Below are 26,567 nucleotides of genomic sequence, written 5' to 3'. Positions count from 1 at the left end.
AACATTGGGTCGGACAGAATAAATGAGTGGCGCACCAAACTGAAGGCCAAAGGAAGTGAAATTTGATGAAAAGTAAATTATGTAGCGTGAATGTTCACGAGAAGTTGTAAAACGATTTGGATGCACGATTTTTTATACATTTTTTTTTTACTTTAAACACTTATTCAACAATGGCATGCTAAACGTTTGCACAACTCTCTGATCCAGGTGAGTCGAATTAATTAGCTAATTATTTAAACTTTCATGCATTATTGTAACTTTTGTTCTTAAGTGTTCGTAGTAACTTTTACCTCTTGTCTGTATATATAAACATTTGTCTGCCATATAAACGTATTGTAGGCTAAGGATTTCGATATACATCTATGCCAACATGCTGTGAACGTTTTATTGCACCCAACCGACCACTACACTCATGGTAACGTACATTTTGTTTTAACTTTCTGAGTTCGGTCGTCAATAGCTCTCCGGCGGGAGGTCCTAGGATGATGAGTGATATATCTAGTATAAGATTACGCTAGAGGGCAAGGTACACCCTTTGTATTTGCCTATAGTAGGACTAGTACCTTAATAACAGAGCCGAAGGAGGCAATATACTGTCTTCCAGCGCTCATGTGTTTTAGGGACCGTCGTAAAGGTGCAATACCGGTGTTTGCACGAAAGCAAAAATGTTTTTTTTGCATTTTCATCGGGGGTAGCCCGATATGAATATTACACACACTGCTTCCAGTTGCTGAATGGACTTACATGTTTATTAGTAACCTCTAACTACTGTGCTATATTTGACCCATTTACAAGGATACTTTTCAAAAGCTTCCTATCCATGTGAAATGGAGATGTAAAACCACATAATATGAAGTCACTGACATCGCTCAACCATTCTACAGTACATTCATTAGAATTCCAGTTCACCACTTACCTGATTTTATAGGCATATTTCTTGTGATGGGTAGGTCTGGTGCAGTGTGTTCCTTGACATCTCAAATTGAAGGTACACCTTTTTTTTCATAATTCCCCACCTTTGATTTTCTACAAATATTCATCCTATTACAGCTGTGGTTATTAAAATGACATAAAGATCAAATGTTCAATAACTTCCAGTCCAAATGACATGTACAACTAAAACAACTTGATGCTAGGTCACCTCCTTTGACTCCCATCATATTTAGACTAAACAGGGAAGAATACTTGTTTTCAGTTTGGATATGACTGGGCTTATTACCACTTTAGGGCACCACAATGGTGCTGCCGATAGAGGGCGGCTTGAGCACGTTCATAACAATGGCATGACGCGACCAAGTGATGGAGGTGCAACCTATGAATAGGGGAAATATTTGTAGAAAATCTAAGAAAAAAATGCTTTCATAATAAAGGTCAGGGAACACACATTTGTCTGTGGATCGAAAGCCATTATATTTACTTATAGCCATATAACTTTAAAATGAGAATTCTAATGGGAGGGACATCAGTCAATTTTGCTACAAGTGATTTGGGCTATCTAGGTCATGCAAGTAGGCTACAGTAGGTTGCCTACTTGTGACCCAATTCAGGAAACTAGGCGTGTGTCGCAAGTCACGACTTCACAGGAGAGCCGTTTTGAATGTAAAAAATATTTAATTATCAACTGCGGTTTTTGTCAGAAATGCCTTCTCGAACATGTGAACGTTCATGTGCCTTAATAACAAACTTGTATGCCATCTGTAAATATGAATCAAATTGTTAAATTGCAAGCCTTGTTGGTTAAGTCACAGAAAACGTTAGCAACCTTCCCACTAGCCATGATTGGCTGAGATGAGTATGTATGATAGCTAAAGAGATGGAGAATACACCTGTCTCCGGATTACATATTCAAACTAAGGGCAACTGTGGCATGGCATTCCTGACAGGGAGACGTGTCCATGCACGATGATGTATATAGGTGAGATTACGCATTTTCTAATTTTGACAGAAAGTTGTTTCATTTCAAGCTGAAGTGTACTGTTAGCTAGCTAATGTTAGCTGGCTGGCTCCCTAGCTGACATTATTATTTGTTTCCCAGAGCCGTTTGCTGTTCTAGTTAGAGCCTAATGTTAGCTAACTAACATTAAACATTTTTGGTTAGCTCCCAGCACTGTGGCATTGTTGGCACTGTTCATTGTTGTTTAACTAGCTAAATTTAGCTGGCTGGCTTGTTTGCTAAAGTGACGTGTGTACAACACCCGTTGAATATGGCCGGTGTCAGTAAACGTCTGCAAGAAAGCAAAATGTAATTGTTGCCAGCAGAGCTGGTTAGGCTGTTGTCATGTTATCCAGAGGTAACCAAATCATCAACCAGAGCATCAAGTGTGTGCTTTGAGAGTAGAAAAAGATGTGTAGGGCTAAAGCTTAAGAGGGTGTGAACGATGCTGAATGGGTGTAGACAAAGAAGAGCTCTTCACTAGATAGCAAAACTTTCAAAGATGATTTTCTCAAAAGTGAATTTACCAGTTGATCAACATTCAAAGCAGAATTACTTTCCCATTGTTCCTCACACATACACAGTGTATGATATACCATTTTGTAGCTCTGAGTCTCTACTTCTATCTAATGTAAAAAATAAAATAAAAATTCAAATTTTGCTACGTAAGACCGAATCCAAGTGGTGAGTCATAAATATCATAGGCCTGTGTTTTTTTTAGCTCTATTTTTACATAAAATCCTTTAAAATTAAGCAATCACATTTTAAAATGTAATTGTTGTGGGAGAAAACAACATAATTAGTTTAAGATCTCTAGGTAATTTGAATTGTTAGAAATAAAAATGTTTAGCTGATTGCACATTGCATTTAAGACGGTCCCTTAGCCTGGAGCGCATAATATTCACCTATTGAAACCAACTAAAATCGCTTTTTTAAAACATGGGGAAGGGAGGGAAACGTTTGTATTTTGCTCTTTATCGTTATCTGATTCTAGGTAAACTCAGCAAAAAAATTAACATCCTCTCAATGTCAACTGTGTTTATTTTCAGCAAACTTAACATGTGTAAATATTTTTATGAACATAACTAGATTCAACAACTGAGACATAAATTGAACAAGTTCCACAGACATGTGATTGAAATTGAAGATGTGTCCCTGAACAAAGGGCGGGGGGTCAAAAGTAACAGTCAGTATCTGGTGTGGCCACCAGCAGCATTAAGTACTGCAGTGCATCTCCTCCTCATGGACTGCACCAGCTTTGCCAGTTCTTGCTGTGAGATGTTACCTCACTCTTCCACCAAGGCACCTGCAAGTTCCCGGACATTTCTTAGGGGAATGGCCCTAGCCCTCACCCTCTGATCCAACAGGTTCCAGACGTGCTCAATGTGATTGAGATCTGGGCTCTTCACTGGCCATGGCAGAACACTGACATTCCTGTCTTGCAGGAAATCACGCACAGAATGAGCAGTATGGCTGGTGGCATTGTCATGCTGGAGTGTCATGTCAGGATGAGCCTGCAGGAAGGGTACCACATGAGGGAGGAGGATGTCTTCCCTGTAACGCACAGCATTGCGATTGCCTGCATTGACAACAAGCTCAGTCCGATGATGCTGTGACACACCGCCCCAGACCATGATGGACCCTCCACCTCCAAATCAATCCCGCTCCAGAGTACAGGCCTCGGTGTAACGCTCATTCCTTCGACAATAAACGCAAATCCGACCATCACCCCTGGTGAGACAAAACCGCGACTCGTCAGTGAAGAGCACTTTTTGCCTGTCTTGTCCAGCGACGGTGGGTTTGTGCCCATAGGTGACGTTGTTGCCGGTGGTGTCTGGTGAGGACCTGCCTTACAACAGGCCTACAAGCCCTCAGTCCAGCTCCTCTCAGCCTATTGTGGACAGTCTAAGCACTGATGGAGGGATTGTGCGTTCCTGGTGTAACTCAGGCAGTTGTTGTTACCATCCTGTACCTGTCCCACAGGTGTGATGTTCGGATGTACCGATCCTGTGCAGGTGTTGTTACACGTGGTCGTCCACTGCGAGGACGATCGGCTGTCCGTCCTGTCTCCCTGTAGCGCTGTCTTAAGCGTCTCACAGTACGGACATTGCAATTTATTGCCCTGGCCACATTTGCAGTCCTCGTGCCTCCTTGCAGCATGCCTAAGGCACGTTCATGCAGATGAGCAGGGACCCTGGGCATCTTTATTTTGGTATTTTTCAGAGTCAGTAGAAAGGCCTCTTTAGTGTCCTAAGTTTTCTTAATTGCCTACCGTTGAAAGCTGTTAGTGTCTTAATGACCGTTCTACAGGTGCATGTTCATTAATTGTTTTTGGTTCATCGAACAAGCATGGGAAACCGTGTTTAAACCCTTTACAATGAAGATCTGAAGTGATTTGGATTTTTACGAATTATCTTTGAAAGACAGGGTCCTGAAAAAGGGACGGTTCTTTTTTTGCTGCATTTATATCATCCTAGGACCTTCTGTCGAAGGGAACTCAGAATATCAAACCTATATATATATATATATATATATATATTTTTTACTTTGGCCTGAAACTTTACAAAAGTTTTCTTCCCCAATTATGCGCTTCGCCTATTTCTGTTTTTTATTGGACCAATGAGTCGTGCCTCAATCTACATCACTGCAAACCATGCATATTCATTTAGTGTTTGGACTGAGCGGCTGAACATGATGGATGTGATGGGATATTATGGTCTAAAAAGGTTTTATCGATGGATGGATGGAGAAGTTAAGAAATAGGACTATTCTGTACCAGTCCCCCAATTCCAGGTAATCCATAGATCTGGTAAAATTGTTCCTTGTTGTAACTTGTACCAAGTAGAGATAATCTCACACATCAAAGCATTCATGCACTGTTCTGGTTAGAGATTTCTGAGAAACCATAGGGTAGAAGTTTTTTGTAGGACTTTGATTGGATATTTAGTCTTGAGAAATGTATTTTTTTTTAAACAATATGAAAACATTCCTCTTTGCATTCAGCAAGGTTTAGGTGGGATTACTTCCAGGCCTGGGACTGACATCCAGTCACCATATGCATGGTTTATAGTTACACACTTTCTGACAACCAGGTCTCCCTTACAGTGTCTCCCATCAGTGTCAGGAACTCGTTCATTTTGGATCACAGTGAAAGATTAGACTGTAGTGAGGAAGTTTCAACATTGTTTCAGTCACAAGGAAATGAAAAGAACTTGGAGATGGGTCACAGCTCAGAAACATTCAGGATCCACTGTCCTAGAGTGCTGTGTAGAGTTCTAAAGACTTGGTGTGTGTGGTGTTGGTTGTTCAGCCTCCTCAGCTCAGTGTCTCTCATAAAGGCCCACTCAGAGACAGACCCTCTCAGGTTTCTGCCCTCACAGCAGAGACTAGGCCAGCGAGGGATCACCTTGGCAACAGGGCTTCCATGTCGACCAGTGTGCTGAATGGGAACATCCTCGCTGAGGGAGAGCAAGATAAAATAGGTGCTGGAGGTCTTTTCTCAGGACAATATCAGCATGAAGTCTTGTCCTTGTTCTCTTCCATTTCCTCCCCCTCTTTCCTCTGTCATTTGTCCCTCTCTCCTTCAGATTGTTCGTCCTTCTTTTCATCCCATTCCATGTAACTTCTTTTCAACTTTGTTTCGCCTTGTACCTAAGAACAGCCCTTAGCCATGCTATATTGGAAAATTTACCACACCACCTAAGACCTTATTGCTTAAATGTACCACGGCTAAGGCCTGTTCTTTTTTTTAGCACGACAAGAAGTGGAGTGCCTGGATACAGCCCTTAGCGTAATTGGCCAACTCCCACCTCGGTAAAGGAGGTGCAGCAGTTTCTAGGGTTTGCCAATTACTACTGGAGGTTTATCCGGGGTTTTGGTCAGGTAGCGGCTCCCATTACCTCACTCCACTTCTTGTCGTGCATAAGAACAGCCCTTAGCTTTGGTATATTGGCTATTAAAAACTGGTTGCCAACATTAATAGAACAATAAACAAGTATCTATGCATCATACCCGTGATATATTGTCAAGACTCAAACTTGAAATCATGTTCCATCTGTGTGGTGCCCACCAAAGCCTCCCTCCCAGCACATTCTATGCTTGCTTTGAGGCAGACAATAACGAGCCCTCCAGGAAGACTCTTGCTGCTCCACACGACCAGATTCTTTCGCTCTCCTAAGGCTGACGTGAGGTAAACTCTCAAAGTGAATACTCACAAAGCCGTCTGGCCCAGATGGTATCCCTGGCCGTGTCCTCAGTGTTCTGACCAGCTTGCAGACATCTTCTCTGAGATCTTCAACCTGTCCCAGGCTGTAGTCCTCACCTGCTTCAAGGAGACCATCGTCACAGTGCCCAAGAAAAACAAGGTGACAGGCCCAAATGACCCGGACATCATGAAGTGCTTCGAGAGGCTGGTCATGGCCCACATCAAGGCTTGCATGTTTCTGAGCTGCACACTGGACAACTCCAAATTGACTACCGCTCCAACAGATCCATGGAAAATTCCCATTGCTATTCACACAGCCGTAACGCATATAGACAAGAGAAACACCTACAGTGGGGAGAACAAGTATTTGACGGACTGCCAATTTTGCAGGTTTTCCTACTTACAAATCATGTAGAGGTCTGTAAATTTTATCATAGGTACACTTCAACTGTGAGAGACGGAATCTAAAACAAAAATCCAGAAAATCACATTGTATGATTTTGAAGTAATTAATTTGCATTTTATTGCGTGACATAAGTATTTGACTACGGAAATATATATTTGACTATCGGCTACGGGAAGTGTGATCACACAGGCGTCCAAAACAGCTGGTGCTCTCATGCATGCTTCAGTGTTGCTTGCCTCGAAACGAGCAAAAAAGGCATTTAGCTCGTCTGGTAGGCTCGTATCACTGGGCAGCTCACGGCTGAGTTTCCCTTTTGTAGCCCGTAATAGTTTAAGTCCTGCTTGTTTGATGGTTTGTCTGAGGGCATAGCAGGATTTCTTATAACGTCCGGATTAGTGTCTCACTCCTTGAATGCGGAAGCTCTAGCCTTTAGCTCGATATGGATGTTGCCTGTAATCCCTGGCTTCTGGTTGGGATATGTATGTACGGTCACTGTGGGGATGATGTCATCGATGCACTTACTGATGAAGCTGATGATTGAGGAGGTATATTCCTCAATGCGATTTGATGAATCCCGGAATATATTCCAGTCTGTACTAGCAAAACAGTCCTGTAGAGTAGCATCCACGTCTTCTGACCACTTCCGTATTGAGCGAGTCACTGGTACTTCCTGCTTTAGTTTTTTCTTGTAAGCAGGAATCAGGAGGATAGAATTATGGTCAAATTTGCCAAATGGACAGCGGCAGAGCGTTTTGTATGCATCTCTGTGTGTGGCGTAAAGGTGGTCTAGAGTGTTTTCCCCCCTCTGGTTGCACATGTGACATGCAGGTAGAAATTAGGGAAAAATGGATTTAATATCCCTGGCCACTAGGAGCTCTGCTTCTGGATGAGCATTTTTTTTGTTTGCTTATGGCCTTATACAGCTGGTTGAGTGTGGTCTTAGTGCCAGCATCGGTTTGTGGTGGTATATAGACGGCTATGAATAATATAGCTGAGAACTCTCTTGATAGTGTGGTCTACAGCTTATCAAAAGGTACTCTACCACAGGGAAGCAATACTTCAAGACTTTAATATTAATTAATATTAGACATTGCGCACCAGCTGTTATTGACAAATAGATACACACCCCCGCCCCTCGTCTTACCAGACATAGCTTCTCTGTCCTGCCGGTGCATGGAAAATCCCGCCAGCTCTATATTATCCATGTCGTCTTTCTGCTACGACTCGGTGAAACATAAGATATTACAGTTTTTAATGTCCCGTTGGTAGTATAATCTTGATCGTAGGTCATCCATTCTTCCCCCCCAATGATTGCACGTTGGTCAATAGAACGGATGGCAGTGGGGGTTTACTCACTCGCCTACGAATTCTCAGAAGGCAGCCAGATCTCCGCCCCATTTTTCTCAGTCTTTTCTTCACGCTGTTAGGTTCTAATTCTCAGAGTAAAAAAACTCAACGGACACTATGAAAGCTTAACCAAGTTTATTCTTCCGAGAGGATCAATACAGCTGCATTAGACAAAGACATTTTTACACAAGCACAGATATTTAACTGTTCCTCCTAGGCTGAGTCTCCTCCTACACATCTGAACAGCCAATGCATTTCTGTTGCTAGACAGAACCTTAGTGATATCTGTTCTTCCTCACATCATCTGACCTGACCTCTACCCCAAAGTGCTCACTCCTCCCCAACTCATGGCTGTCATGGTGTCTGGTACCAGACTGTGTCTCTTCTCCTCCCAGAGGATCCCTCCCATAGGATCCCTGATGGCTAACAATAACATATCCTGACATAATGTAAATGTTATACATTACCCTCTCTCCTTCAGTGACATGAATAAGTATATTTCATATTCTCAGAACCCAGCAATGCAAATGACAGGGATTTGGGCCCGTTCCAGAGAAAGCAGTATATCCTTTGCGTTGAACTCGTTAAAGTACAAATCTTCTTCCAGTTCGAGGTGAGTAATCGCTGTTCTGATGTCCAGAAGTAATTTTCGGGCAGAAGAGACGGTAACAGCAACATTATGTTCAATGTAAGTTACAAACAACGCGAAAAAAACCGAACAAAATAGCACAGTTGGAGCACGTAAAACGTGAACCATCCCCTCCGGCGCCATTCTACCTGAAATAACACATGGAATCATGTAGTAACTGAAAAAGGGTTAAACAAATCAAAGTATATGTTTAACACTAAGTAGCCACCTTTTGCGTTGATGACAGCTTTGCACACTCTTGGTATTCTCTCAACCAGCTTCATGAGGTAGTCACCTGGAATGCATTTCAATTACCAGGTGGGGCTTGTTTAACCTGTCTAGGATCAGCGTGCCGCTAGCGGCACTCCCCCCCCCCCCCCCCACTGAAAAACCAGTGCCGCGAAATTCAAAAAAAATATTTTTTTAAAATATTTAACTTTCACACATTAAAGTCCAATACAGCTAATGAAAGACACAGATCTTATGAATCCAGTCAACATTTCCGATTTTTAAAATGTTTTACAGGGAAGACACAATATGTAAAGATGTACATCTATTACCTAAAAACACATTAGCATATTCCACCATCTTTTATTTGTCCACCAACACCAGTAGCCATCACCAATTCGGCTAAACTAAGATATTTATAGCCCCTAACCAACAAAAAAACTCATTAGATGACAGTCTGATAACATATTTATGGTATGGGATAGGTTTTGTTAGAAAAAAGTGCATATTTCAGGTAGATGGCATAGTTTACAATTGCACCCACCATCACAAATGGACTAGAATAATTACAATGAGCAACGTGTTTACCTAACTACTAATCATCAAACATTTCGTAAAAATACACAGCATACACGAATCGAAAGACACAGATCCTGTGAATACAGACAATATTTCAGATTTTCTAAGTGTCTTACAGCGAAAACACAATAAATCGTTATATTAGCTTAGCACATAGCAATTAGCAGCCCAGCATTGATTCTAGCCAAAGTGAGCGATAAAAGTCAACATCGCCAAAAGATATTAATTTTTTCACTAACCTTCTCAGAATTCTTCCGATGACACTCCTGTAACATCACATTACAACATGCATATACAGTTTGATCGAAAATGTTTATATTTAGCCACCAAAATCATGGTTAGACAATGTGAAATGTAGACAAGCTGGTAAAGAAAACGTCCTTGCGCCACTTAGACAGTGATCTACTCTTATACATAAATACTCATAAACGTGACTAAAAAATATAGGGTGGACAGGGATTGATAGACAATTTAATTCTTAATACAATTGCGTTATTACATTTTTTAATTTATCCTTACTTTTCAATACAGTTTGCGCCAAGCGAAGCTACGTCAAAAAACATGGCGTCCTAAGCCACTAAAATGTTTCGACAGAAACACGATTTATCATAATAAAAATGTCCTACCTTGAGCTGTTCTTCCATCAGTATCTTGGGCAAAGGATCCTTTCTTGGGAGAAATCGTCTTTTGGTGGAAAGCTGTCCTCTTGCCATGTGGAAATGTCAACTACGTTCGGGATGAACTGAAAAGCGTGACCAACTTTTCACATCGTTGCAAAAATAAATGTCCCAAAATCGCACTAAACGGATATAAATTGCTATAAAACGCTTTAAATTAACTACTTTGTGATGTTTGTAACTCCTATAACGAGTGAAAAGATGACCGGAGAAATATAACAGGCTAAACTAATGCTTGGAACAGGAGAGGGTCGGTGTCTTCCACGCGCGTTACGCAGCAAGAAAAGACTTGCTAGCTAAAGGTTTTTTTCATTTGTAGGGCCTGTGAACGAGCAATCGAGCCCGTTGGAATCGTCATCACGTAAAGGCATCCAGGGGAAGACGTAAGAAGTGTCCGTATAGTCATAGCAACGACAGTGCCCGTTTAAATGACTTCAGAAAAGTGGCCAACGTTTCTCAAATCTGACTCCATGTCAGGGAAATTGCTGTAGAATGGGCTCTGTTCCACTTAGAGACAAAATTTCAACTCCTATAGAAACTATAGACTGTTTTCTATCCAATAATAATAATAATATGCATATTGTACGATCAAGGATTTTGTGGGAAGCCGTTTAAAAAATTAGCCACATTAGCATAAATAGTCTAAACAGCGCCCCCATCCCCAACAGGTTAAAAGTTAATTTGTGGGATTTCTTTCCTTCTTAATGAATTTTAGCCAATCGGTTGTGTTGTGACAAGATAGGGGTGGTATACAGAAGATAGCCCTATTTGGTAAAAGAACAAAGAGAAATGACAGTCCATTACTTTAAGACATGAAGGTCAGTCAATACGGAACATTTCAAGAACTTTGAAAGTTTCTTCAAGTGCAGTCGCAAAAACCATCGAGCGCTATAGTGAAACTGGCTCCTGAGGACCACCACAGGAAAGGAAGACCCAGAGTTACCTCTGCTGCAGAGGATAGGTTCATTAGAGTTAACTGCACCTGAGATTGCAGGCCAAATAAATGCTTCACAGAGTTCAACTAACAGACACACCTCAACATCAACTGTTCAGAGGAGACTGCGTGAATCAGGCCTTCATGGTCGAATTGCTGCAAAGAAACCATTAATAAGATGAGACTTGCTTGGGCCAAGAAACACGAGCAATGGATACTAGACCGGTGGAAATCTGTCCTTTGGTCTGATGAGTCCAAATGTGAGATTATTTTTGGGTCGGTGATTTGCTGGTGACACTGTCAGTGATTTTATTTAGAATTCAAGGCACACTTAAACGGCATGCCTACCACAGCATTCTGCCATCCCATCTGGTTTGCGCTTAGTGAGACTCATTTGTTTTTCAACAGGACAATGACCCATAACACACCTCCAGGCTGTGTAAGGGCTATTTGACCAAGAAGGAGAGTGATGAAGTGCTGCATCAGATCAACTGGCCTCCACAACGACCCGACCTCAACCCAATTGAGATGGTTTGGGATGAGTTGGACCGCAGAGTAAATTTAAAGCTAAGTGCTCAGTGTATGTGGGAACTCCTTCAAGACTGTTGGAAAAGCATTCCAGTTGAAGCTGGTTGAGATAATGCCAAGTTTGTGCAAAGCTGTCATCAAGGCAAAGGGTGGCTACTTTGAAGAATCTAAAATATATTTTGATTTAACACTTTTTTTCGTTACTACATGATTCCATTTGTTATTTCATACTTTTGATGTATTCACTATTATTCCACAATGTAGAAAATAGTAAAAATAAAGAAAAACCCTTGAATCAGTAGATATGTCAAACGTTTGACTGTTACTGTGTGTGTGAGATATATCAAATATTCTATTCTACTGAGCCGTTTACTTAAATTCGTATTGTTATCTTTTATTATTTCTTATTGTTCCATTGTCAAAGGAACCTGCAAGTAAGCATTTCGTTGGACAGTGTATACCATGTGTATCCCGTACATACTACTAATAAAATGCTCAGCTTTCAACACCATATTTCCCACAAAGCTTATTACTAAGCTGAGGACCCTGGGACTAAACACATCCCTCTGCAACTGATTTCTGGACTTACTGATGTGCCGCCCGCAGGTGGTAATGGTAGGCAACAACAACTGCCATGCTGATCCTCAACACTGGGGCCCCTCAGGGGTGTGTGCTTAGTCCCCTCCTGTGCTCCCTGTTCACCCACGACTGCGTGGCCAAGCACAACTCCAACACCATCATTAAGTTTGCCGACGACACAACAGTGGTAGGCCTAATCACGACAATGAGACAGCCTATTGGGAGGAGGTCAGAGACCTGGCACTGTGGTGCCAGGACAACAACCTTTCCCTCAACATGAGCAAGACAAAGGAGATAATCGTGAACGACAAGAAAAGGAGGGCCGAACAGGCAACCTATTAACATCGATGGGGCTGTTCCTTGATGTCCACATCACCAACAAACTATCATTGTCCAAACACACCAAGACAATCTTGAATAAGGCAGGGCAACACATTTTCCCTCTCAGGAGACTGAAAAGATTTGGCATTGTTCCCCAGATCCTCAAAGTTATATAGCTTCATCATCGAGAGCATCCTGACCGGTTGCAACACCACCTGGTATGGCAACTGCTCAGCACCCGAACTTAAGGCGCTACAGAGGGTAGTGCGTACGGCCCAGTACACCACTGTGGCCAAGCTTCCTTTCATCTGGTACCTAATATACTAGGTGATGTCAGAGGAAGGCCCAAAACATTGTCAAAGACTCCAGTCACCCAAGTCATAGACTGTTCTCTCTGCTACCAAACGGCAAGCAGTATCGGAGCCTTTGTTTTTAAACTGTTTATTATCTATGCATAGTCATTTTACCCCGACCTACATGTACAAATGACCTCGACTAACCTTTACCCCAGCACATTGACTCAGTACCGGTACCCCCTGTATTTAGCCTTGTTGTTATTATAATTTTTTACTTTAGTTTGTTTTGTAAATATTTTCTTAACTCAATTTTTTGAACTGCATTGTTGGATAAGGGCTTGTAAGTAACAATTTCATGGTGAGGTCTACACCTGTTGTATTCGGCACATGTGACAAATTACATTTGATGCTGTTTCAGCCAATCAGCATCTAGGACCCAAACTACTCAGTTTATAATGAAGTATAGAACACCAAGTTTGTTCTTTCTTAAGTTACATAGCCAGCTTCCTTCTCACACAAGCAGACAAATCCATAATTGACCTCTGGCATGCTTGTGAGTTTTTCTGTGGCTACTTAGTGTTAAATGTCCCAAACTCCCAGTTGTCTGCCGAGGAAAATCTGAACCAAATTGCATTCACAGACTTCATCCAAGAGGATGTCTTTAAGTAATGGACCCAGTACAAACAGCCATGTATCCAAATTCTTCCTCCTCACCCAACAATGGTGTGAACCTCTAAATATAATATAAGCTGTTGATGAGTGTGTTCTTCAGGCCACCTGGCCCTGATGCAGGTGGCTTGGACTGGGTCAATAAGGGTTGGCTTGGCTCAGCATAGCAAGTCTCTGACTGCCCCTGTCCTGGATGTTCTCAGTTTGGCCCTGCCTCATGGACTCATTTCCATATCTGTCTACTCTGTGTGACAAAATAGTCTGATTTTGGCTTGAATGTTTTTTTCTAATTTTCATGATTGGCCAAATCAAATGTTGCCAATTCTGCTCAGCTCTTACCAAACATCTTCTTCTCCAAGCCCTACAGATGGCAGTGCAGTGCAGGGTTAGGTTGGGTCGAGGCAGGCTGCTGCTGCATTTGTTTTCTGCCTTGGCTCTGAGCTGGAGCCAATGGTGGCTTCTCACCATCTAACAGTCCTAACCAGGGTCCTCAAATAGAGGGCTTTTTATGGGGCAGAGTGGAGCGTTTCCAACCCAAATCAACCCTCCCTGCCAGCTTCACCCCATACAGAAACGATGCAATGATTTGAATGGGATCATAATGACTTCGAGCTGCCTGACATAATTTTTGTTATACTTTTCCTTTTAGAGTTGTGAAGTGTAGTTCACAAGTCCCAATGCTAAACATGTCCCTCCTTACCTGCTTCAGATTGGCATGTGTTGATTAAGTGCTAGGCTGCATGCATTCCTCACGGTCCTTAGCCAGTGTGTGTTCAGAGTCCACCCATAGAAATAGAATTTGAACACCATTATGTATTGAGTTGACACTACTGTTGTCTGTAGCACTACATATGTACCTGAACAGTGTCAGACGTTAACGGTAGGAATTGGCTGGATTAGAAAGGTGTGAGAAAGAGCAGGTTCATAGGATAGAACTCTTGGGATGTGTCCCAAATAGCACCCTATTCCCTATAGTACACTACATACTCTGGTCAAAAGGAGTGCACTGCATAGAGACTTGCTATGAGGATCAGCCTTTTTATAAGCGAATCCCTTCCTAGTAGAAATGTTCCTTCAATGAAATGACATTACTCTCTAAGAAGACAATGGTCTGTCTTAATCAGACTGTTGGGTGCTTCTTCCTTACAGGAAAAGGGATACAGTATTATAATGCTGGTGACGAAAGCATACTAGTGCAGTAAGAACGGTTTGATTCTAAGGATTGGTGTTGAGCTTTGTTATCTCTGCAGAATTATCCCTCATACAGTACGTCTCATTTGGTATTTAGTTACATATGTGTAAGCACTGTTTATCTGTTATTGACTGTGTGTGTGAGAAAAGGAGAAGATATGTTTTATATTCTTCCAAGATGTTATAAGATATTTCTGTCTATTTCGACAGTCTTCAAGATGCACATTAGGCCTTGAGCTGGACTTCACACATGGATGGACCCAGAACCATTTCTTTGCCATAAGGATCAACTGTACCAATGTCTCAAGACACACACATTTACAGAAATGGCCAAGGTATTGTACAATTGTTGTTTCTGTCCTTACCTAAGTGGTGTCGTAGTCATTCACTGAGGTTGTGAAGGAGTTGTAACCCTGTGAAGGACAGTAAACTACTGATAAGCCGAATTCTGATATGCATAGTTAGTCAATATACTTATGTAAGTGAGCAGCTGAAATATTTGTAAAAGGAGCGAGTTTATAGAATGAATGCCAAGAAAATGGTTGGGCAATATAATTACTTGCACAGTAATTATAGAGTTCAGTTGGTCCAGTCTAAGTAGAGAGGCTTACTGATTGGAGGGTTCTGTCAGCCAATGACGTTCCATTCTGTGTTGGTATAGTCTACTCTTGGCCGATCTCATTTTGCCCCATTGGAGAGACTGGAGAGGAAAGGGTATTGTCAGAAAAGTTAGGAGAGGCAGCAATCTTAATACAGGGAGGAGAGAACATGGACAACAATACCATGTAGGCCTACTGGATTGAGGATGACGTGTAACATTTAGGTAAGGCTGATGCCATTCAATACTGTTACATTTGAAAAAATACTTTGTCATTACTTGAACTTGTATCTTCCTTTATTTGCCTTACAAATTTGAGAACATACGTGCAAATATTCTTGGTTAGAGTTAGCCAAATATGTCTAAATATATATGTCTAATCTATATTCTAAAGAAATATCTCTAAAGAATCTTGATGCAGACAATTAGTTAATTAATAAATAAATTGATTCAAATTGAATGCTTTTAGTTCTAGGTCATCGGACGACAAATCAAATACTGGTATGTCTAGGCCTATTGCATTCAAAATCTTTATTGCAAACTAACAGTAGTTCTACATGATACAGTTTGACAACTTTGTCTTCTACGTTTAACTGAATCATGATTTCTACCCTATGTTTGATACCAGGGAGAGCTCTCAGGAATCTGATCATTTCCACATTCCTGCCTGCTGTCTTTCATTTCCTCATACCAACCAACCCAATGTTTTGTTTAATATTTCTTCATAAATTCATGAGCATAACATAACTTCCTGCTTTCTTCTGCTCTGGTCCTGATGGCAGGACATGTACAATTGAACAATAGTCATTTTCTTTAACTCTCTTCAACCAGGTAACAGAGGAAGGTCAGTCAGTGCTACTGAGGAGACCACCCCCTACTGTCTGGAGACGCCTTACGGCTACCAGCTGGACCTGGACTTCCTCAAGTACGTGGACGACATCCAGAACGGCTCCACCATTAATAGGCTGAGGAGGAAGCCCCTCAGGGCGACCAACAGCAGGGCAGAAGCGCAAAGTGGCACCACACCCAGCCAATCATGGACCTCATCGGAATCCCTGTCCTCGGCGAGTAGTGGTGACACACGGGTGAGTCAGTCTGCCATGTCGACCGGTAACCGAGGGAGACCCCCTCTTCCTCCACCCCACAGTGCCTCTACCACCACCACCAGCAACACCACCCCGTCTAGTCAGGAGGGGTCCTCCATCCCTCTGAAACGCCAAGAGGGGAAGCCTGCGCCGGCCGGCCGCTCCCTGAACGCCCCCAGGTTCAACCCTCTAGTGGAGAAGACCCTGGTGGAGACCCGTAGGCGCTTAGAGCAGGAGAAAACCTCCAGCACCACCCCAGCCCAGCCCCACCCTGAGCCCCATCCCCGCCGACGCCTAGCCAGCTTCGGGGGAGTGGGCTCCAGTGATTCCCTGTCCGCCTTCACCGGCTGGGGTTCCTACAACCAGAACAACAGCGGAAACGTCAACAAGTCCCATGCTGAAGGTGAGCTTTCCCTGCCCATATCCCTCCACCACGGCTCTTCCCTGGGCAGCGGAGGGTCCCTGAGACCCAGCCCCCAGAGCTCTGGCAGGGACACCCCAGTCACGGGTCTCAGCCCCCTGCACCTGCAGCATGTCAGGGACCAGATGGTGATGGCCATCCAGAGGCTGAAGGAGCTGGAGGAACAGGTCAGCATTGAATTAAATAGAACACTAGAATGGACATTGGCATCAGGTGTAAACTGTAAGCCATCTTGGTCAGAGAATCTTTCATTCTAGAAACTGACTTAATGTGGTAAAATAAAGTATAAAAAGCTGTTGTGTGTTTCAATCCCAGTATTCATTTATGTTAAATAAGAAATTGTTCACAAACATGTTAAAAAATATCAGTATAATGATTTTGTAGATATACTTGCACACTATGTTAGTTAGCTAGCTAGTCAGTTTTAGTTAGCTGATTTTAATATATCTCTATGCAGGTGAGGAGCATCCCTGTTCTACAGGTGAAGATCTCTGTCCTCCAGGAGGAGAAGAGACAGCTGGTCTCTCGGATGAAGAACCAGGACCAAGAAGAGCTGAATGACGTGTTCCGGAAGAGAGCCCACAGCACGGGCAGTGCCGGTCGCTTGCGGCTTGGGAAGGGCTCTGAACTTCTAGGGAAACCTGAAGATGGGCTGGAGAACAAGGCAGAGCACAACAGTGCCTCCTCTGGCCTGAAGGAGTTCCAGCAGCTGACTGCTGAGATGGAGGCTTTGGAGAGGACCATCAAGGGTGGTCGCCTGCAAGCACGGCATGGCCTCAACCAGAACACATTACGCAGCAACTGCAGAGCTCACAAATCAGTAGCCATCGGCACTGATGAAGACTTGGATGCCATCTTAGATATCAGGTCCTCAAAACAACACAGGGACATGGCCGTGAAGACCAAGACCACAGAAACAAGATGCATAGCAACGGGTGTAACTGAGGCCCACCTCGTTGTCACCGCAGATAAGGGATCGGAGCTAGATGCCCAGCAGAGAATCATAGAAGCCCTGAAGGAGAGGGTGTGTCAGTTGGAGGCAGAGGTAAAGGAGTCCACCCTGCAGACGGAGATGGGCAGGCTGAAGCTGGAGCTACAGGCTGCCGGGGCCAGGAACAAGGCTGATAAAGGCTCCAATGCCAGGCCATCCACCCACAGCACCTCCACAGCCACGGAGGCCCCGGAGGACAGGCCCAAGGCCCAGACCAGGAGCCTGGGGGAGGGCAACCACACAGAGGTCCAGGACGCCTCCGCTGGAGGTAGGCTGGAGGTGGAGGGGTGGGGCTGTAGTGTTGGAGTGTCCTGTAGGCCGGAGCTGAAGAGTGTGAGCTCAGGACCAGAGGTACCGATGACTTGGTGGGTGGTCAGAGAGAGAGTGGAGACCCGGGACCAATGTGTTGGGAGACAGGTGGTGATGGTCACCCAAGGTGTGGGGACAGGGGTGAGGGTGTGTGAGGCAGGAGTCAACACAGATCTGACCATGGAGAGTTTGGCTGCAGCGAGGGGATGGGGGATGGAGTGTCAGTTGGTTTCGGTGGGGAGCGGGGACTGTACGGTCGACGACGTGATGAGTGCTGTAAAGGAGGTTGGCATGGCAACCGACCCTCCAGTCAGAGGGGTGGATTCAGGTGTCATGGTGTCACCTCAGACGGTCTCCCAGCGCACCAACACATCACCAACACTCAGCTCGGTCTCCCGTTTCACAAACACCTGCCGCTCGTTCAACACCACCTCCAGCACCAACACCGTGCTCAACACCCAGGAGAAACACACCAACACCGCGCACACCGTCACCCGGAACATCGCTGTTGGCAACAGCAGGGTCCTAGAGCTAATCCAGACTGTTGCTAAGACCCGCTCCATCGGCATTGGAACGACCGTGCCATGGGGAGGAAACGCAGAACAACCAACCCAAACCAATGCGGCTGTCGCCAGGGCAACGACCAGAGACGCTGGGGTCGGGATGACTAACTTGAATGACAACTTCCTGGTTGGACTGAAGACCCGGAACATCGCCTGTGGTCCTTCCTGTCTCCCTGACCCCACCAAGACCAGGAGTATTGGGATCGGGGTGGGTGAGGGGCGCATACGGGACCTTGCAGGACCACCATCACTGACACAGACATCCCACTCTCACCAGGGGCAATCCCAGTTAGAGCCTGGTCTGGACCACTACATAGAGAAGATGCAGTGTCTGCTAAGGGAGCAGCAGGGCCTGCTGACTGAGAGCTACAGTGAGCTGGGAGAGGTGTTCATCCAGCCGGCGTCAGACACCACCACTCTCATCATGTCACCCGTCAACTCTGCCATGACACAGGGAGGCACGGAGGACAGGCCAATACCCTCACAATCCACAGGTATGGATATAGTCTGTCTAGCCTTTATACTCACAGCTTGCGTCTGCGGTGGGTATTTACTAGGGATAATTGTTTTGTATCATGGACATTTTTCTTTATACACAATAATCCAGTGAGTGATTTCTTCCTCTTTCCCTTCTCTCTGTCGCCCTTGTACAGATTGTGTACAGTACCAGTCCATCGCAGGGGCCGGCCAGTTCACTAACACCTCACCTCAGAGAAACACAGAAAGGTCAGGGGTCAGCCAGCGTGTCACTAAGGAGTCAGAGGTCAAGCAAAAGATACTACGCATAGAACACCAAACTTCCTCTGCATTGCACGGTGTGTGTTGTTTTTTTTGGTATGTGTCAGTTTGTTTGTGTGTGCATGCAAGGGGCTGAATGCAGTTGTATCCCAGTGGTGCCTTTAAATAGTTCCATAATGTTGATGGGGTGAGAGCGGGAGAAAAATAGAAACTAAAGGAGCATTCTGCTGGCAGACCGCTCCCTAGAAGAAGCCTGGCCTCTTTGAACCAGTAGAACCATGGAGGAGGAAATAGCTCTTTCTCTGGTTTGGCATTGGCTCTGGAAGACCTACTATTGAAATATTTGGGCTGATGCTGGGTTTGGGAAAGCACACATCTCTCACTACACAGCGGTCTGTGGCTGACAGGCTGGAGCTGAAATTGTATGTCTATGTAACAAAATTCTCAGAACTTTACAACAAGTGGTTCACAACAATCAAATTAGAATTCATTGGGAAACATTAACCCTCCAGGTCAGCCCACGAACGCCAACATGCTGAGGTCCATCATGAAGAAACACGATGGTGACCGAGGCTACACTGGAACCAGGAAGAGCCTGAAGTTTGTGGGCGTGACCACAGGGTGAGGGTCTGGTAAACAGTACCAGTCAAAAGTTTGGACACTCCTACTTATTCCAGGTTTTTTTCTTTATTTTGACTATTTTCTACATTGTAGAATAATAGTGAAGACATCAAAACTATGAAATAACACATATGTATTCATGTAGTAACCAAAAAATTGTTAAATAAAATGAATATATTTTTGATTCTTCAAAGTAGCCACCCTTTGCATTGACAGCTTTGCACACATTTGGGATTATCTCAACCAGCTTCACCTGGAATGCTTTTCCAACAGTCTTGAATGAGTTCCCACATATGCCACACTTCCTTCACTCTGCGGTCCAACTCATCCCAAACCATCTCAATTGGGTTGACTTGGGTGATTGTGGAGGCCAGGTCATCTGATGCAGCACTTCTTCACTCTCCTTCTTGGTCAAATAGCCCTTACACAGCCTGGAGGTGTGTTATGGGTCATTGTCCTGTTGAAAAATAAATGATAGTCCCATTAAGCGCAAACCAGATGGACTGGCATATCACTTCAGAATGCTGTGGTAGCCATTCTGGTTAAGTGTACCTTGAATTCGAAGTAAATCAACAAGTGTCACCAGCAAAGCACCATAACACCACCACCTCCATGCTTCACGGTGGGAACCACACATGCAAAGGTCATCCGTTCACCTACTCTGTGTCTCACAAAGACACGGCGGTTGGAACCAAAAATCTCAAATTTGGACTCATCAGACCAAAGGACAGATTTCCACCAGTCTAATGTCCATTGCTCATGTTTCTTGGCCCAAGCAAGTCTCTTCTTATTGATGTGCTTTAGTAGTGGCTTCTTTGCAGCAATTTGACCATGAAGGCCTGATTCAGGCAGTCTCCTCTGAACAGTTGATGTTGTGTGTGTCTGTTACTCGAACTCTGCGAAGCATTTATTTGTGCTGCAATCTGAGGTGTAGTTAACTCTAATGAACTTATCCTCTGCAGCAGAGGTAACTCTGGGTCTTCCTTTCCTGTGGCGGTCCTCATGAGAGCCAGTTTCATTATAGCACTTGATGGTTTTTGCGACTGCACTTTAAGAAACTTGAAAAAATTCCGTATTGACTGACTTTCATGTCTTGAAATAATGATGGACTGTCATTTCTCTTTGCTTATTTGAGCTGTTCTTGCCATAATATGGACTTGATCTTTTGCCAAATAGGGCTATCTTTTGTATACCAACCCTACCTTGTCAAAACACAACTGATTGGCTCAAACACATTAAGAAGGAAAAAAATTCCACAAATGAACTTTTAACAAGGCACACCTGTTAATTCAAATGCATTCCAGGTGACTACCTTATGAAGCTGGTTGAGAGAGTGCAAAGATGTCAAGGCAAAGGGTGGCTTATTTGAAGAATCAAACATCTAAAATATATTTTGATTTGTTTAACACTTTTTGGTTATTACATGATTCAATATGTGTTATTTCATAGTGTTGATGTCTGTAAAAATAAAGAAATACCCTTGAATAAGCAGGTGTGTCCAAACTTTTGACATGTATGTATATTTTATTTTGACTCTGATCAGACTTTGATATCATGTTTCACTGGTTAAAATCATCTCAGTTCTGTGTGTTGGCTGCAGGTTCAAGTCTACATATTATGGGTTAAACATATTTAGTTTGTAAGCTATGGCCTAGTAGAGGAAAGTTTGAAATAACTGAGTGTGTTGGCTGCAGGTGTGAGTCCATGTCCACTAGTGAACCATCCAGCTCTGAAGAAGAGGAGAAGAATGGGAACGGGAGGTGGAGGGAGGTCTGTGGCCTCCAGGATCGGAGCGGAACGGGCGGGAACAAAGGGGTGGCCAACAGAGAATGTAGTGGCCATGGGAGGACGGAGATACAGGAGAGGTGAATATGGTAGTGGTTTTAGGGAATGTACTTCACTTAGGCCCATCTCTCCTCAGGGAGCATCAGCCATCAATAACTTTGCATCGCACTCTGGGAATTATTCTCCAGCTTGTTCAGGGTATATAGTTATTGTGCAATTAGTGTATTAAATAACTAGGTACTCTCCCTACAGTTTTCAGTTGAGTGAGAAGATGCTGTCTGCTTGCCATGCACTGAAGACCCATCTGAGTGACGACCAGAGTTTATCCAGCAGAGAACTGGTGAGTACTGCTAAACAGAGGCCAGTGGCACAAGTAGACTGAATGGAAGTGTGTATGTATGAATGTGTGTTTGTTTGTCTGTGAACAAGAATGTATGGGAATGGTCATGAACATTACTGGTTAATGACTACAATTGTGACTTTAGGAGCTATCTAATTGCCTGTGTCCCTTTGATTCATCATATAAGAATTTATGAAACCATATAAATGTCAACGCGATGTCTTGGAATCTAAACTAGACTAAAAAATATTTCATTTGTGACATGTATAACTGAGGAATGTGCCGAGTCCTGTAATTTTCTGCCCTCTGGTAGTGTTTCTGGGCAGGGACTTCAAGGCCTGGTTGTGTATGAGTTACAGAGACACCCTCTCTCTCTGTGTTCCACCCAGACAACAACATCTAGCTCTGTCTTGGTTTACATCCTTTACGCCTCCTGAAACCTAACTAACTCTGACGCCACCATATGTGTTCAACATCATCTGCTTTTTATCTTGTCATAGTGACTGGTTGAGTGATAGAAAACAGAAGGAGAAAGAAGAGCAGGGATGTAATCATTAGTCCAAACAGTTTCAAAATGGAACGTTTTGCAACAAAAATTTCTACTTGACAAATTCATGTACTGTAGGTCCCTCCCCCATTTTGTTCTGGTTGCTTCCGTTTAAGAAACGTTTTGCAACAGAGTTGGTATAATGAATACATCCCAGAGGAGAAAGAAGAGCAGGGATGGAGAGACTGAGAGAGATAATCTTATTCACACAGTGTTCTGATATGGTAGCATAGGGCTGTTCAATTCTGGTCCTGAAGAGCCGAAACACTTCTGGTTTTGGTTTCTTCCTAGTAGTTAATTGTACTCACCAGGTGTCCCAGGTCTGAATTATTCCCATATTACAAGAACAGGATGAGAACCAGAAGTGTTTGGCCCTCCAGGACCGACATTGAACTACCCTGTGCTAGACCAACCATGTGATACCCTTCTCCTAGTCCTAACCATACCTAATGTTCTGAACACCACTCAAAATGCCCTGGCCACTAGTCCCCTGTAGTAGTTATTTTTGTGGTGAGAGGGAAGTTGTGGATGATCTGTAACTGCCATCGGCAGTCAGTCAGTCTTCCCCTTAAGGAAGAGGGTTTGGTGAGGTCAAAGGAACTGAAGTATTGGCTGATTATGTCTATTTTCATTCAGTTATGTCCCTATAATTACAACATGTCTCTGGTAATTCACTGTTCAAATTGCTCTGCACACACTGCATGTTGGAGGGTTGCTAAATTACAGTACTGTGTGTTCGTCCTGACTGAGAACAACGCCTGTTTTTGCTTTTTCCAAATTAAAAACAGGAAGGCTTGACAGTGTGGCTTTGTGTTTGGCTGCATTTGTTTTAGCTCACCCTGGTGTGCAGGGTTTGGACATTTAGACCATGCCATTGGTTCTTAAGTGAAATCTCTGCCTGCCCAGGCGAGCTAGAACAAATTCACCCACTGTAGGTCTCTACTAGGAGTGTGTGTATGTCATAAATGTTTGTGTGCCCATACATGTCTTGGTTGACGTCCTGCTTAGAATGTATTACCCTGTGTCCCACCCTCAGCGGTCCTGTCTGAACATGCTGCAGCACGAGTGGTTCCGTGTGTCCAGTCAGAAGTCAGCTGCTCCGGCTGTGGTGGAGGACTATTTAACGGCATTCCGGTCAGTTTCTCCAGCCGTGCTGGGACACGTAGCCAACATGGCGGACGGTAACGGTAACACAGCACTCCACTACAGCGTGTCCCACTCCAACTTCACCGTCGTAAAGAGGATGCTGCTGGCAGGTACTGATTCTGACTCAGACCTGAACCTGACTTCCATTTGAACCTCTCACTCATATGATGTTCTGTTGAGTACATTCATCTAAAATGTGTTCTTTCAGAGTATAGAAAAGTTTGTGGTGGTCATGTGAGGTGAAATGTGTATATTTTGGGATGTGAGCACTCTGTTTGGTTGACCTGACAAAGCAGTGAATTGGGAGCTTTAACAGTGTGCGGGCCTTCTTGTTCTATACTTCTTTCAGAGTATCCCCGCAATCTGCTCACAGGGTTTTAACTGAGCTACCCGTAGTGTTATATTTAATTCTGTGCCATTGTTTTGTCACCTTTCCTCTTTGGCCTCCATTCAAGATGTGTGTAACGTGAACCAGCAGAACAAGGCAGGATATACCCCCATCATGCTGGCTGCCCTGGCTGCTGTGGAGGCCCCAGAGGACATGGAGGTGGTGGAGGAGCTCTTCATTAAAGGAGATGTTAATGCCAAGGCCAGCCAGGTATGTGGATGGCCAGAGGTCGGGGGGGGGGGGTTAAGCTTTGACAAGTTAAGTCAGAGCTTGTCTGGTCACTGGCTGAGTGTGTCGTCTTCATGCTCCCGAGTGGCCATCCCTTTGAGTCCATCTTTTTGTCTATGACCTCTTACTGCTGACCTCTAACCCTTGACCCCCAGGCTGGTCAGACAGCCCTGATGCTGGCAGTGAGCCACGGCAGGATGGACATGGTGCGTGCCCTGCTGGCCAAGGGGGCAGAGGTCAACCTTCAGGATGATGAGGGCTCTACAGCTCTAATGTGTGCCAGCGAACACGGCCACGCTGAGATAGTCAGGCTGCTGCTGGCCAAGCCAGGCTGTAACGCCACCCTGAGTGACAGCGTGAGTTACTGTGTGTGTTTGTTACTCACCGTAGCAGACTATCACTGTGTTTGTGTCTCTGTTTGTTTGATTCACTTTTTGTGCCCTGTTTGTCTGTGTGTATGCAGGATGAGAGCACGGCCCTGTCCATAGCTCTTGAGGCTGGACATAAAGACATAGCAGTGCTGCTCTATGCCCATGTCAACTTCTCCAAATGCCAGGCCGGGGTTGGTAACACGCAATATCTATAGATCGGGTCCCTCAGTTTGTTTTTATATACCTATTCTATAAAATGATGTACATCTGTTCCATACCAACTAATCGTGTGCATGTGGTGTGTGTGCATCCACCCTCTTTCCATAGGGAACCCCTCGTCTCGGTAGAAATACATCCCCCAGTTCCGCTGGAAGAGCCGTCTTTGAATGAAACTACCTGCAAGCCCCTCAAACCTCCACCCTTGCTGCTACACATAGACGTATGCTTAGTGTATGGAATAATTTGTGAAGGTTCTATGTGGCCCTTATAAAGGGTTTATGAAGGCTTCAAAGTTGATGTTCGTTTTAAAGCGGGACCAAGATGATGCCCTCGTATCCAAGCACTCAACAAGCGATCTGAGACCACAATTGTAAATCTTAGCCTATTGAAATCAACGAATGATGTAGCCTATATGGACTGCCTCTTCTCTTGTTCAGGTTGACAGCCTGAAACTTATTAGAGGTTGCTAGGCAAATCACTCTCCTACAGTAATTATATCCCCACGACCTGTGGCCTTACTGTCAGTCAGTTTAATTTCTGACATTTTAGTCTCTAGATTGAATACATTGCATATACATGCAGATAATTTCATTCTATGCCCTCAAACATCAATATATGGAAGATATTTTTTATGTGATTGTCATTGTATATATCATATATTTAAGCCCATTGGAAGTACAGTTATTTACAATTAGTATATTAGTGTTAAATATTTCATTGTTAGTATAATGCTCTGTGCCTTATGCTTTTAAATAATACAATAAACTGAAGTACCTCAATATCTTCCATGTGATTTTTACCCTTTCTAAATAAACAACAGGAAAGACAGTTGATATTTGTACCTGGTGCCACCTGCTGGGACTTTCTGGTTGAACAGCTTCAGAACATCACTGTGTGAGAAACAGAACTCTAATGTTTCCTCCTGGTGGTGCTGTGGTGAATGGTTATCATGAGATAACGCAACAGGAAAATATTTCTACATTGTTAAAAACCAACACATACTGCTGATGCCGGGGAGTATCAGGTGAATTCTACATGCCGGAAAGGTTTAGTTTTAGCAATACAAAAGCCTTCTCAAATTCTGCTTCCTTTGTCCTAGAGAGACTGCATATTTTATTATCTTCTGTTTGCTCTTCTGTTCACCTTGGTCCGAGGGCGAGGAAGTAGTGCTAGCAACAGGATTCATTTGTGAATGTCATCACAGTATTTCTCTGACTCTCACTCACAGAAGTTTTCCAAAAGTTACAGCACTATTGTCTGCAACAAACCATTCATCTGGGGCCCTCACCTCTAAACGGTTGTTGTCTGGTTCGTTTTCTTTCCTTCAGAAGCTAACAGAGAGCGAGGGCAACTCCAATTGTAGAAATTTTACTTGAGGTAAGAGGATGCAAGTCTAACTTTAGCGCAAACCCCATCTCCCTCCCTCCCACCTCCAGAATTGACAGCCTGCCCCCATTAGAACTTCTGTTCTGTTCTTACTGTTCTCCAAATGCTGAGAAATGTCACCTTCTAACAGTGAAATGTGTCTGAATATTTGGAAGTGAGTGAAGGTGATTAGCAGTTCCCCCTCGTTAAAACTGAGGGATTAAATTAGATGAAGCAGATACTTCCCCTCATTCATCTCCATCCTAGGCTGTGTCCCAAATGGCATCCTATTCCCTTTATAGTAGGAAACTGTATAGCCCATAGCTTTCTAG

At 43.8% G+C, this 26,567-nt stretch overlaps 1 protein-coding gene across 1 annotated transcript; it reads left to right on the top strand.

Annotated features, from left to right (window-relative positions):
• Window positions 1-25,588, top strand: LOC129818162 (KN motif and ankyrin repeat domain-containing protein 1-like). The gene is made up of 13 exons (XM_055873818.1): window positions 1-207; window positions 14,731-14,855; window positions 15,950-16,791; window positions 17,082-18,981; window positions 19,141-19,302; window positions 19,738-19,846; window positions 21,541-21,711; window positions 21,884-21,971; window positions 23,555-23,774; window positions 24,120-24,262; window positions 24,436-24,636; window positions 24,744-24,842; window positions 24,979-25,588. The coding sequence occupies exons 2-13, from the start codon at window positions 14,819-14,821 to the stop codon at window positions 25,039-25,041; spliced, it is 4,035 nt and encodes a 1,344-aa protein (XP_055729793.1). The 5' UTR covers window positions 1-207; window positions 14,731-14,818; the 3' UTR covers window positions 25,042-25,588.
• The last annotated feature ends 979 nt before the right edge of the window (window positions 25,589-26,567 follow it).

The sequence above is a fragment of the Salvelinus fontinalis genome, chromosome 21 (assembly GCF_029448725.1).
Source record: "Salvelinus fontinalis isolate EN_2023a chromosome 21, ASM2944872v1, whole genome shotgun sequence".
Classification (NCBI taxonomy): domain Eukaryota; kingdom Metazoa; phylum Chordata; class Actinopteri; order Salmoniformes; family Salmonidae; genus Salvelinus; species Salvelinus fontinalis.
This window is presented reverse-complemented; position numbering and strand designations above follow the sequence as displayed.